The sequence below is a fragment of the Pipistrellus kuhlii genome, unplaced genomic scaffold (genome assembly GCF_014108245.1).
Source record: "Pipistrellus kuhlii isolate mPipKuh1 unplaced genomic scaffold, mPipKuh1.p scaffold_m20_p_5, whole genome shotgun sequence".
Taxonomy (NCBI): Eukaryota; Metazoa; Chordata; class Mammalia; order Chiroptera; family Vespertilionidae; genus Pipistrellus; species Pipistrellus kuhlii.
The window spans coordinates 47995424-48009879 of NW_023425551.1; the positions used below are offsets into that span (position 1 = coordinate 47995424).

The following is a 14456-nucleotide window of genomic DNA, read 5'->3' on the forward strand; positions in this document are numbered from 1 at the left end:
GATTATCTAAAAGTTTTGGCATTTCTATGGAATAGAATGCAGTCATTAAGAATCATGATTATAACTAAATAAAACTATGTAAACAACATGCAGTTTGTACATATTCTCTGGTCTCAGACTTATATGCATATGCACAGCTTTGTCTCTGGAAAGGATGGCAAGGAACTATGCCATCTTTTACAAAGCAGTTACTCATCCTTGGGTGGTAAAGAAAGGAATATTTTTGTTTACTTTAAAGCCCTCTGTCTTTTCAAAATTGTAGTGAGTTGTATATACTTTTGTAATGTGGAGGGAGAAGTAAACACTGCAGACAGTGTGAGTAATGAGGGTGTTTTTCATCTTTCATGCTGACTTAATTAAGAAACTGTCACATTTCTATTTTGTTCTGTAAAAAAATAGTTTTCCGCTTTCCACCAGGAAGCTCCTCAGGGTGCTCCCATTGCCGACGGAGAACTGGGGAGCTCTCGTTGGAGAATGGTGCTGCCATCCGGACCCCTTTGCTAAGAAGCCACTTCATCCGCGAGAGAACGACTGCTTTATTGGAGACTCTTTCTTCTTGGTGAATTCAAGAAGTGATACGTGGCAGCCAAGTCCTCAAGTAGCTCCAGAGGAGACACACTGTCCTTCTTCTGAGAACCATTTTAAATTGGTAAAATACCTTTTCCGAATACTTGATGCTAGTTTAGAAATTGACTAAGAAACTGGTTCTTCCATCTTTTCTTCAGAGTATGTCACACAGACTGTTCTAAAGATCAAAACAGCCCCCAGGGGTTGAAGGACAAAGGGGAGAGACTTTCTTCATGTCTACAATTGGGAATGTATTATTGAACCCACTCAAGTGCCCTACTTATTTTCTTGTTTTGAGGATGATATTCTATAATCCATGTACATTTTATCCTCATCAGTCTGATTTAAATTAAAATTGTTCTCTTGCTCCAGGATAGCTACTACAGTTAGGTTCCTAGTCTAGACTTCTGCTCACGTCATAAAAGCAGATGCCCGAGCCCAAGCCTGGAAATGAAGCTGGTGCTGCGGGCTCTGCTGGGGTTGACAGCACGAGGTCAGGTGGCTCTTGCTCTCCACGTTGCTTTAGGGAGAAGGCACTTTCCTCTCACTGCAGAGAACAAGTGGTTTCCCTTATTTTAAAAGAAAATCAATGGCATTGACCTGGTCCTGTGAGAAATCATTCTCCTGATGGCAAGTCAATACAGATGTGATTGAAAAAATAAAGAACGTCATAGTCAGAGAATTTTTATTTTAACATCTGCTTATTGGTAGGGACAAAAGCAATGCATGCTAAGTTTCATTTAGAGCTCCTTTAGTTTTTGGAATGAGAACTGGGCCACTTCAGGAAATTTGCAGCAGTTGGGCAGCTCATGGGTTGCAAGTTAGTTTATAGAACTATTTTCTATTTTGAGGAGGATTAAGGAAGTTCCTCAGATAACAAGTTAAGTTGTTATAGTTATTTACATGTCTCATCTCTCATCGTAAACACAAATCCCTTTACCTAAAAATGGTTCATTTTAACTTATAGTATGTTATCTTTCTATAATTTAAAAAGATAAATAAATGGCAAGAAATTAATATAAACCTGTTATAATTATATTTAATATGGTTTTATTAAAATTATATTTTATACTAAATTTATATAACTAATACTATACTGTTTTATTTGTTTTATCTTTCATTTTTATGATTAAGCTATAACTTTTTAAATATATACATATATTTTATTGATTTTTTACAGAGAGGAAGAGAGAGGGATAGAGAGCCAGAAACATCGATGAGAGAGAATCACCGATCAGCTGCCTCTTGCACACCCCCCACTGGGGATGTGCCCGCAACCAAGGTACATGCCCTTGACCGGAATCGAACCTGAGACCTTTTAGTCCGCAGGCTGACGCTCTATCCACTAAGCCAAACCGGTTTCGGCTAAGCTATAAAGTTTTAAAACATCTTTGGAGGGCATGAGTGGAAGAGGAGTGAAGATTAAGAGAAATCATGAATTACACTTTCTTAGATAAATTCTACACTATTGACATATATTCTTTTCATTTATGTCTTCATCAGTTATAGGATGCCACTTACAATTTCTCTTAATTGCAAACAGCTATACTATTTGTTAAAGGAAGACCCTCCATATTCAAACACTATGGTTTTTAGTTTCAAGGAGGCTGGGAAGTTACTATCATAACAAGCTACTGTTGGCAAGATTGTTTTCAAGGTAGCCGGGATGGAAATTTCACTTTAATTGCATATTGCAGCAGTCCAAAGAGTATGCCCATGACCAAAATAGTAACATAAATTTAGAGGGACTGCTTAAACAGTGCTCTCAAGGCTCCTGTGGGAGCAAGGCTGCTCTGCGCTGTTGAAAACCTATTTCTCATACCACCCAGGCTAGCCATCCAGCAGGGTTTTGAAATGTCACATGTTGGCACAGCATCCTAATGGTATCTCTTGGGAATCTTTTTCTTTTTTCTTTCGGGGAGACAACATCAAGGGTCTTAGAAATGGAAACAACACAAAGGAAAATAAAATCGCGGACAGGAAGCTAATCCATCTCTGAGCAGCGATGCCATCTCTCAGATATATTGATTTAATTAGTCACAACAGTGTCTTTGATGCTTGCTCTGTAGAGTTCCCACACTATTTAGGCTGTTTCCTTGCACAACTTGCTTTAGTCTTTCTTTAAGCATAGGTTAAGAACAATGTATTACAGAGCAGAGTTTCTCTTTGAATAAAATTAAAAGTATTATAATATTTTAATTAAAAAGATCTGATTTTAAAAACAGCATAAACACACACATAAGGTCCATCACATTTCTTTCCTTCAGTATTCCCATAGAGTGTACAGTTTGTCATTTGTGCCTGTGTTAACATGGCAGTGATATATACCTTTTGTTTTCAAAAGATACCTACTGAGATTGTCCTATTTTTTTGCATTTGTTATCTCTTGTGCTGTATTTTCATGTCTACCAGCATAGTAGCTTTGCATCTTTTAATAGCCTGGTAAGGATGGCACTCAACCATTTTGTAAGATTCATAAAATTATTCTCAAAAGTATGGCCACATATACAACTTCACCCTATTTTTGTAAAGAACTAATGAAACTGAACTTCACTTATATTATGGACTAGAGGCCCAGTGCACGAAATTTTGTACACTGTGGGGGAAGGTTCCTCAGCCCGCCTGTGCCTTCTCACAGCCCAGGACCCTCCAGGGATGTCCGACTGCTCATCCTTCTTGCAGTCCGGGACCCCTCACTCCTTACTGCCCACCTGCAGCAAAGCGGGAGAGGCTCCTGCCACTGCTGCAGCACTCGCCAGCTGTGAGCCTGGCTTCTGGCTGAGTGGTGCTCCCCATGTAGGAGCACACTGACCACTAAGGGGCAGCTCCTGCATTGAACATCTGCCTCCTGGTGGTCTGTGCACATCATAGTGACTGGTTGTTCCGCTGTTTGGTTGATTTGCATATAAGGGTTTTATTATATAGATGGCCAGTATGGCTACCCACTTTACCTTTCTCCCTTTTTTGGGTACTTATCGATTATTTATTGATTTGGGTAAATTTTTTTTTAAATCCATGAAAATGTCCTTTTTTATTTTCTTAGAATAAGTGTTGGACTTTATAAACATTCACAATTGTAAACAGAATTTTAAACTTCAGTTTACTAACTGAGTTGATTCACAATGTATTCTTTATCTGTCCTTTTTATTATTGTGTATGTACTTGAAAGCAAATCCGAGCCATCATATCATTTGATCCTTATATGGGTTTTTCTTTTTTAGATAACCACAGTGTCATTTTCACATCTGACAAATTTAACAGTGATTACTTATGATACAGTATAGGCTGTATACAAATTTTCCCAATTGTATTAAAAGTATATTTCACTGTCAGTTTATTTGAATCAAAATCCACACATTTGGTTGTTTGAGGTTATTTGCTTTTTATTGATCATATTTTAAAATCCTGATTACTGTTTTAAAAAGATAGAATCTTATTGTAAAAATATACCAACAAAACCCACTTTTCCTATTTGATTGAAAGACAAAGTGAAATGTGCTATAAATAAATAAAATACATAACAGAGTACTTGATGAAAAAAAATGTCCATTTCCATTGGAAAAATCCCTTCTCAAGCATTGCTACTCCAACACCCTATATTAATTTTTAGTAAAATCCTTACTTTTATGCAAGGCTTAGTTGGGATGCTCTCACTTAACTTGTACAAAGTAGGACCCTTTATAAACCACTTTAATACCTTTAATACCACTTTGAAGCCATACAGATAGATTTTACTGTAAGAAAGCATGAAACTGCCAAAATGTCACACTTTGCGGTTGGACATACTGGTTTCTGAGCTGTCTTCCTGAAACCTTGCCTGAACCTGAACAAAGAGGCACCTGCCTTGGTTTCCCTGTCTGTGGCTTTGGACTTTTTTTGATCTCTCACTAAACTCAGAATTACATTTTGTACATTAAGATTTTATTACACACACACACATCTCAAGTAAAAGGGTCTTGAAGCAGAACTTACCTTATGTTTGAAGCACTGTGATATTTTAATTCAGGCTGTAACCGATTGAATTGATTCCAGGAATTGATTTGGAAAATATTTGACATAGTGATTACAAGCTTGAGCTTTAGCATCTAGGGGACCAAGATTCATATGTCAACACTATCAGGTACTAGCAGCACATCCTTGGAACTCAGTTTAAATGTGCTTTGTGTATAGTTTTTCAGGAAACATTTATGTCATGGTAAATATAATTCTACTTCCTTATACTAATCTGTTAAGACCTATTTCTTAGATTACTACATAAATTATCCCACATCAGAAAGTCACTATTTCCTCACTTAGACCAGCATTCTTTTTTGGGATTTTCCAAGAGGGATTGCCTCAGGTGGCCAGAGTTGGAGAACCGTCTTCTCCCTGCCCACTTTTATGTGACTTCTGACATTTAGCAGTATATCTGGGTGAGACAAATACTGTGTGGCTTTAACACAGGTATTACTAGGGATGTGAAAAGGGCTTTCTTTTGTTGTTGTTGTTGTTTTTAAGATTCTTAATATACAGAGGCTGCCTAGTAAAGGGTGAAAAATCAGTCCCTTTGTGGGAGGGTATGGGTTTTCTGCCCATTTCTGGGATGATTTGTGCCAATAGAGTGTGTGTGTGTGTGTGTGTGTGTGTGTGTGTGTGTGTGTGTGTATAACATCCACCTTAGTAGTTACCATGTACCCAGGATAGTACTTTTATAACACACTTCTCTAAATCCTAATAAATAACTGTTAATACTATTAAGTCCATTTCACAGATAAGGAAGCCAATATAGGATAATTAACTTGCCCAAGGTCACAAGTCTAGTAAATAACAGAGTTGGGATTTGAACTTAAGAAGTCTGGACCCAGCCCAAACCGGCTTCGATTCCAGTCAAGGGCATGTACCTTTGTTGAGGGCACATCCTCAATAGGGGGTGTGCTAGAGGCAGCTGATCGATGATTCTCTCTCATCGATGTTTCTGTCTATCCCTCTCTCTTCCTCTCTATAAAAAGTCAATAAAATATATTATTAAAAAAAAATGCCGAAACCGGTTGGCTCAATGGATAGAGCATCGGCTTGGGGACTGAAAGGTCCCGGGTTCGATTCCGGTCAAGGGCATGTACCTTGGTTGCGGGCATATCCCCAGTAAAAGGTGTGCAAGAGGCAGCTGATCGATGACTCTCTCTCATCGATGTTTTCTAACTCTCTATCTCTCTCCCTTCCTCTCTGTACAAAATCAATAAAATAAATAAAAAGAAGTCTGGCCCAGACTGAGCTTTTAACCACTTTGCTATTGCTTATAACATTACTTCTACAACAAACCACAAATTAGGAAGATTTTTTTAAATTGAGGTATAATTGATATATTATGTATTACTTCCAGGTATATTGTATAAGGATTTGCTATTTGTACATATTGCAAAATGATCGTCACAATAAGTCTAGTTAACATCCATCACCATAGAGTTGCATTTCTTTTTTTATGTGTGATGAATACTTTTAAGATTCACTCTCTTAGCAACTTTCAAATATGAAATATAGTTTTATTAATTATAGTTGCCTTGCTATACAATACATCCCAGGACTTTATTTTATTTATTTAAAATACATATATATTTATTTTTACCTATTTATGTTTATTTTGCCCCCCTCCACCCACTTTGCCTACCTCCTCCCACCCATCCAATCTCACCTCTGCTAACTAACATCTGTTCTCTGTGTCATAAAGAGCATTTTTGTTGTTGTTGTTTGCTTAATGATTAGGTGAATGCTAATCATTAATCTGTATCCCAAATGATGAGTATGGATTTTTGAAGTTTCAGAATGTTTCAGGAATTTGTCCCATAACACTAGCCATCTTTTCTGTTCTAATGTGTATGCTAACTGGAAAAATAAAATTATATGAATGGGTTAGATATTTTTGGCTTCTGATGGGTGTTATGAATTATAGATGACTTTAACATAAAGAGGATATGAAATATTACAAAGTAGGAGAAATATAATGAGTTCAAGTTCTGATTCTTTTTTTTTTTTCTAGACACATGAGTTGTGGCAAGTCACCTACCCTCTCTGCCTTTGTTGCCCACCATGTGCCAATTCTAAACGATTGGGATATTTGCAGGTGCTTTTAGCAATGTAAAGCGCTCCTTACTCAAATTGGCAACATTTAGATTATCAAGAAGAGGCTAGGTTCGGAAAAATCATTCTGTTCATTATTCTGTCTTTAGACTTGAAAAAATTATCTCTGTGTATGTGAATTATGCAACAAGCTAAATGTATTCCCAGTATTTAGGAGAGGGCAAAATAAAATGTAAAGTTCAATGTAGACCCTAGAGATTATGTTAAAATTATATGTTCCTTTTAAGAAAAGCAGAATGACATTTAAATGACATTTTTTCTGTTCTACAGAAACCAAAGGCAAATACCAAAGTAATTTGTAAGCGTTGCAAGGTAATGTTGGGAGAGGCCATGTCATCAGGTAAGAAAAAGCCAAAATGATTGCCTTTTTGTTAGAAAGCCAATAGAAGGAGGTTTTATAGGGAATATATATGTAAGATAGATGACTAATATATGTTATAGAATTTATACTTTTAAAAATAGAAATCAACTAACATCCAATAGGCTAAGAACTTTGTGAATTTTGGCATGGTAATTGAATTTTATAACTACATGGTAATTGAATTTTAGGCATGAAGAAGTAGGGTCATTTGTAATATTTCATATCCTCTTTGTAGATATAAAGCAATTATATTAACTTTGTAGTTGGGTCTATCTTAAAGAAGATTGGAGATTTTTTTTTCTAAACATAATTCCTCAATCAGAAGAGTTGGTTGCCAAAGGTGATGGAAAAGTTGCTTGTCTTGGCTGTCCTCTGCCTCAGGGATGTATTTTGGGCCTAGGGGTGGGAGAGAACCTGTTGAAATGGAAGAAAATACATTTTGAGTTTTGTACTTTGCTCCTTGTTTTCCCAATAATGTTAATTATATTTTACATAAAGTCTATGTTATACTGCTTTGAAATGTAATAATGAAAATCCCAGTAATTAAAATGCATACTATTTAAAGATATAATTTAAAAATATCTACAGCTACAACATGCTGCGTTAGCTTTGTGGGAGATGAATAATAGTTTTTAATATAATCAGAATCTTCTAAGTAGTTACTTCCTCGGAGTGAACAGAAAAGGAAGAATGAGCAGCAGTAGAGGATGCAGTCCTCCTCTTCACTGTTATTTTTGGAGAATGAAAGCAAGCCCCTGAAGCAGCAACTTAGAAAATTTAAGTTAGGTAAAGTGAATTGATTTTTTAAAATGCTTTTCACTCCTCCCTGAAGTCTAGTCAAAATGTATGTTGAGTAATTGAAAAGATATGCATCCGCACCGACAAAGAGAAGTAGAGGACCCAGCAGTGACTTAAACGAGGGGTGTAGGCAAACTTTTTTCAAAGCTATAAAAGCTGAGAGACACCCTGGGGAACAAAGTTGGCAATGTGGGGAGAGCCACAGCCTACGTGTCTGCAGAAGGTTATTGGGTGAGAAGTGAGCCAACGTTCATGGTAGCACCCCACAACTGGTTACAGTTTGCTGGCAAACGGAACAGGGAAGGCAGTCTGAGAAAAAGGGCTGGAAGCAAGATGATTAAATCAAAGTTTATATAGGGAGCTCTCATTTCTACTCCTCCCCTTGCAACTTGCTTATACTTTCAAGCGAGAAGATTGGAGAACGCTTTCTTGAGGTATTGGGAAGTGTACCAATCAAAGGAAAGATTTGGAGACACCCATTCCTCGGGATCTTTCAGTAAAAATGAACTATCCTACAATCAGCTAGCCTTATACCTACAGCCAGAAGCTTTCCATTAGCATTTTATTGCCTTACACTTAATTATAAATGGATTGCTTACAATCAACAAATATTTGAAGAAACTTCCAACATGAAAGAGACCAAAGCAAATAAATAAGCATAGCAAAGGCACTTAGAAGAAACAAGTTATGTATAAAATAGAAGAAAATCTTTTCTAAAACATAATAAATGTCCTCAGAGAATGAAATAATACTTCCTTCATAATTCAGAGAATATAGAATTAAAGGTGTAATGACTTTAAAAACTAGTCATAGGACTGGACGATAAAATTAAGGCGCTAACTTAGAAATCAGAAACTATTGACAGAGACTGAAATTGGGAGAGGAGGTATTTTTAAAAAAAATCATCACCTAAGTTTCTAGGGGATAGGGATATTGTTTATCTCATTTATTATGTAACCCAGCACTTACTAGTAGGACATCTGGCACATGATGGGTGTCTAGTAATATTTGTCGATGAATGAATGCACTGAGCTTTTTAGGACATCTAACATCTAGATAATGGGAATTCTAGAAAAAGAATAGAGACAGTAGAGTGTAGAGAATTATCAAAGAACAAAAAATACATATATATATATATATATATATATATATATATATATATATATATATATATCTCACAAGGCTATTTTACAGAGCAAGAGCGTAAGTTTGTCAATAGAAAGGGCCCACTAAGTGTCAAGTATAATTAATGGAGGAATAGCAGGGAAGCTACTCTAAGCCATGTCATTGAGTAATTTCTGAACACCAAGGATGAAGTTTCCAGAGAGAGAAAAGAGGAGGTAGTTGGACAAAGGATTAGGAATTAGAACTTCACAGCAGTGTTGAAAGCTAAAAGACAATGAAGCAATACCTTCATAATTTAGAAGAAAAAAGATTTTTAACCCAGAATACTATACACAAGCAAATCATGACTCAAGTATGAAGATAACAAATACAATTCTGGAAATAACATGATTTTAAAATATAGATCACAATGGTATATTTTCCTTAGGAATTTAGTATAGGGTATTTATCACCAAAACTAGGGATTCAATCTCAAAAGAGAGGACATGGGATTTAGGAAACAGATTATCCAACACAGGAGAGCAAGATAAAAAAGTCTCAAGATGAGGGATGTGCAGCGGGCCTAGAGAATAACAGTCTGGGGTGAATCAGGAGAGAAGATTGCAGTAAAGATGTTTTCAGTTGGAAGGTGAAACTGATAAATTTTTTTATTTGTTTGACCACATGAAACAAATAATCTTGAGACAAATGACTTCATCACATGGGAAGAATTAGCTAAAGGTGCTTGGAAAATGAAACACATGAAAAACAAAGCAATTATACACTGCAGGAAAACAGAAGATTGAACAAGAAAGGAAACATTGCCATTGTATCATTACGATCACCATAGTGTAAACACTGAATATTGACTTAATAAAAAATCTTTACGACGTAATATACACGTATATTAGGGGGTCCATATATGTTGAGGGTGTGTGAGGTGATGAAAGGAAATTAGAAGGACTCTACTTTCAAAAACAGTGCTATAAAGAAGAGTTCCATTCTGTAGAAGACAATACAAGACTGTACAAGTTCAAAAAGTTTTTAAGAACAATCCCTGGAAGACCAGAATGAAGCAGTGATTTGAGGAATGATTTAGTTATGAGTAACTGCTATAGCTTTTTCTCAGGATAGCAAATTTGTACCCTTGCCTCTTGGGGGCATTGTCATGTTCCCTGCCTCAACTTGGGCAGGAAGCACTCAGCTTTATTGTTTATAAGTGGTAATTATGATTGAAGGTGGAAACTGGAAATTAAAGAGGAAAAATTTGGGAGCATCAGGGACATAGAAGGGCTGAGACATTACCTTCTCCACACAACTCTGGCTGCCTGCTAATCGATACATGTGTTCAATAGACGCAGAGTTCAATAAGAATTGAAAGCTTGGGGAGACCTGCACATTTGCTGTACCTTGGATTGCATTCTTCAATCCACACACAACTTGAGCAGCAGAAGGTGGGAGCCTTACTGGCTTGAGGTGTTTAAACAGAACTTCTTCCCAAATTTGCTGACAGCTAAACTATGCAAGTACAGTAAATAATCTCTAGTGAACCGGCTAAACAAAATAAAACTGAGCAGAGTCATAAGAGGCTACACAGTGTGGAAAGACATATTTCACAGTTTGAAACCGGGCTATATCTATAAACCATCAACCCTGAAGAGAACAAAAGACGATCCAGAATTGCTACAATGTATTTCATATGATGTCTTATTTCCATCTAGAAATTGTAGGCAAAGAGATAGAACAGAGCGATTCATTTTCAAGGGAAAAAAACAGAATTCAGTAAACAGGTGCAGAGTAAGCACAAATATTAGATTAGCAGACAAAGATATTGAGCAGCTATTATAAATATGACAACAAATTTTAAAAAGCTTCCTGTGTGAACTAATGGCAAATCTCAACAAAATGGAAACTTAAAGAACCAGCTGATAATTGCAGGGCTGACAATTACAGTAACTGTAAATTCATTGAATTAGCTAAGCCACATATTTGAGATGACAAAATAAAAAAATAAAAAATCCCTGAAGTAAATTAATAGAAATTAACCCAGAAAACAAAGAAAAAAGTCTAAAGCACAATGAATAGAATATCAGAGATTCGAGGTACAATCTTAAGTTTTTCAATAAATATGTAATCGGAGTTTCAGAAGGTGAGAAGAAAAACAAAGATCAGGAAAAAAATTATAGAAAAAAAATGGCTGAAATATTGGCAAATTTGCTGAAAAATATTAACTTTCAGATCCAAGCACTGTAATGAATCTCAAATAGAATAAACAAAAAAGAACACTTCACCCAGGCACATTATAATAAAAATGATAACACCTAAAAGTGAAAAGCTCTGCCAGCATGGCTCAGTGTTTGAGCATCAACCTATGAACCAGGAGGTCACAATTCAGTTCCAGGTCAGGGCACATGCCTGGGTTGCGGGCTCGATCCCCAGTGTGGGGCATGCAAGAGGCAACCAATTGATCATTCTTTTTTATTACTGATATTTCTATCTTTTCCTCTCCCTTCTCTGAAATAAAAAATATATATACACATATATTAAGAAAAAACTCAAGATGCAAAGAGAATATTCAAAGTAGCAAGAGCAAAACAAAATACCACATATAGGAATTTTAGGATATAATTGAGGCTGACTTATATAATAGTAATAATGACAGCCAGAATACACTAAAATGAGATATTCAAAATGCTAGAGAGGGGGAACACATGTCAACTAATAATTCTATACCCAGCAAAACTATCCTTCAAAAATGAAGGCAAAATTAGAACATTTTTATATAAATAGATGGAAATAATGTATTACTAGCATATGTTCTCTACAAAATATTCTCAGCAAAGTTATTCAGGTTAAAGTAAAAGATACCAGCAGTAATTGGAATCCAGAGGAAGGAATGAGGAGCAAGGTAAATGGAAATTTTGTGGAAGTTACCACAAAAGCAAACTCAAAAGAGTTTAGCACAAAATTGAAGCCACCTTTTCCCTGCAATTTGCCAGTTCTCTAAAATTACAATAGAACTTTTATTTTGGTCGCTTTGGGAAGTAAAGACAGAAATCAAAGACTTTGCAAGATGGAAACATACTAAGTGCCTATACAAAAAATATGAGATGCTAAAGAGTCATATTTTAACAGTGATATCTTAACAGCAGTCATATCTTAAAAGCAGACCAGCTCTGTAGAATTACAGACAAGTATCAATCCTTTGGGACTTTAGGATATTTCAGGTCTTGAACTTGGTTATTCTGCTTTGTGCAGACATAACACTGTGTGCCTGGCAAAATCAATTGCAAGTCATTTATGGAGGAAGGTATTCTCAGAAAATCCATCAAGTGCAGTGTTCACTATATAACCAAACATAAATAAGCAAAGAAGTAAATCATTATTCTGTCAGTAAGGACAAAACAGCAAACAATAGAAACAGAATTCTGTTATTGGAATTTTCAGATGTAACCTAAAACAACCATGCTGACTATATTTAACAATATAAAAGGCAAACTTGATTATCTCAAAAGACAAAACTGACATTTAAAAAAGATTCACAGTAGAATTAAAAAATATATATATTATAATTCAGTCCTGTCTGGTGTGGCTCAGTTGGTTGAGCATCGTCCAGTGCACCAAAAGGTCACCAGTGCCATTCCCAGTCAGGGCACATGTCCAGGTTGTGGATTCAGTCACTGCTCAGGGTGTATATAGGAGGTAACCAATTGATGTTTCTCTTTCACATTAGCATTTCTCTTTCTCTCTCCCCTTTTCCCTTCCTCTCTCTAAAATCAGTAAGCAAATTTAAAAGTAATAATGTATTATAATTGAAATGTAAAATTCAGTGAGTAGTATAATGGCAGAGTAGGTACAATTTGGAGAAAGAATTAATGAACAGAAGATACATAAGCAAAAAAAAAAAATCTGTAGTCTGACAAAGAGACAAGAAGGTATATTGGAGTAGGGACATAAATCATACTCTGAGAAGACTTAACACACGTTTAACCAAATTTCTAGAAAAGAGAAGTAGAATGGAAAATAGGCAATATGTGAAGAGATAATTGCAGATAATTTTACAAAACATATGGAGAACATAAATCCGCAGATTCAAAAAGTCCAGTGAATTCTAATGATCCGAGGCCCAAAAAAGATAAATAAAAACAAAGTCATACCTAGACACAGTGACACTATAGGAAAATGAAAGCAAAGAGGAAACCTTAAAAACAACCAAAGAGAAATGACAGATCACCTCAAAGGAACAGTAGTAATGGACGTTTGAAGAGATTGGGATAGTGACAGTGTGACCATAGGTCAAAACACTTAACCTAAAATTTCATGTCAAGTGAAAATGTCCTGATATGAAAGAATCAGGACAAAGATAAATATATTTTATGAAAAATGAAAACTGAGCTATTTCACCTCTAGTGGTTTGGTTTCTTATTCAAAGAAGTTTTACCTATAGAAGAAAGTGATCCCAGATAGATGGTCTAAATTCAAGAAGAATGGGCAAAAAAGTGATAAATATGTGGGTGACACTAAGTTAATATTAACTGTATAAAACAACATTAATAATAACCTGTGGGATTAAAATTATAGAGTTAAATTATTTTAACTGCAGCTGGGATAAAAGGGATCACTTCATAAAATTAGAAGGTTCAGTTCTTTATTTAGTAAAATGACTTCAAAATAGTAAAGTGAAAATGAACTTCAAACAAAAATAAATGCATCATTATGGTTTGATATATAATAATCTGTTAAGCAGTATTGACTTTTTTGTTGCCTTTTTCTGTATTGGGCAATTGAAACATTTTCAGAAATATATTAGGAACAAATTTCATCTTATAAAAGCAAAAATTATTTGGTACATTATTTTTAATGACTAAATAGAATTTCTGTCCCTAAATGTATAATTGTTTATTTAATCCCATCCATCCTTAATTTTTAGACATTTAATTTTTCAATATTTTTTCTATTTTCATGAGCATCATTATAGATAATTTTTTGGAAATACCTATGAGTATTCCTTTGAGATAAATTCTTATGATATCAAAATATATACACATTTTTAAGGCTTTTGTTAAATAGCTTTTCAGAAATATGTAATTTTCAATTCTGACAACAATTTGGGAATGTGTACCCACTTCTCCAAGTGTTCATTAGTGCTGCACCTTATCATTAAAGTTATTTTATTTATTTGATGCAAAAATAATTTGATTTTAATTTGTATTTCCTTCATTGGCAGTGAGAGTACATCTTTTTCATGGATTTTTAAATAATACAAAATGGTTGTGTTTATATTTATTTCTATGAAATATTTAGTTTATTGTTTACATTTTTCTGTAAACTGAATAAGCAGATAACCAGAATTGATGGGAATTGTACTTTTATAGACTCAGTGAAATTTTGGGTAAATTCTAATGTAAGATTCACAGCATCTGTGCAAGGGCTTCAGGTACTATGACTAAAAAGCCTTTTTCAGTGACTTCTAGGTTTGTAGTTGCTCTGTAGAAATGCAAAAACCAAGTGA

The 14456-nt window shown here is 35.2% G+C and overlaps 1 protein-coding gene across 3 annotated transcripts in view; it reads left to right on the forward strand.

Annotated features, from left to right (window-relative positions):
• Positions 1-14456, forward strand: part of UBE3D (ubiquitin protein ligase E3D) — a 119647-nt gene that overhangs the window by 22302 nt on the left and 82889 nt on the right. For all 3 annotated transcript variants that reach the window (XM_036414844.2, XM_036414842.1, XM_036414843.1), the window contains 2 exons: positions 418-649; positions 6952-7021. In XM_036414844.2, the coding sequence (XP_036270737.1) occupies positions 418-649; positions 6952-7021 (302 nt within the window). The remainder of the gene's footprint in view (positions 1-417; positions 650-6951; positions 7022-14456) is intronic.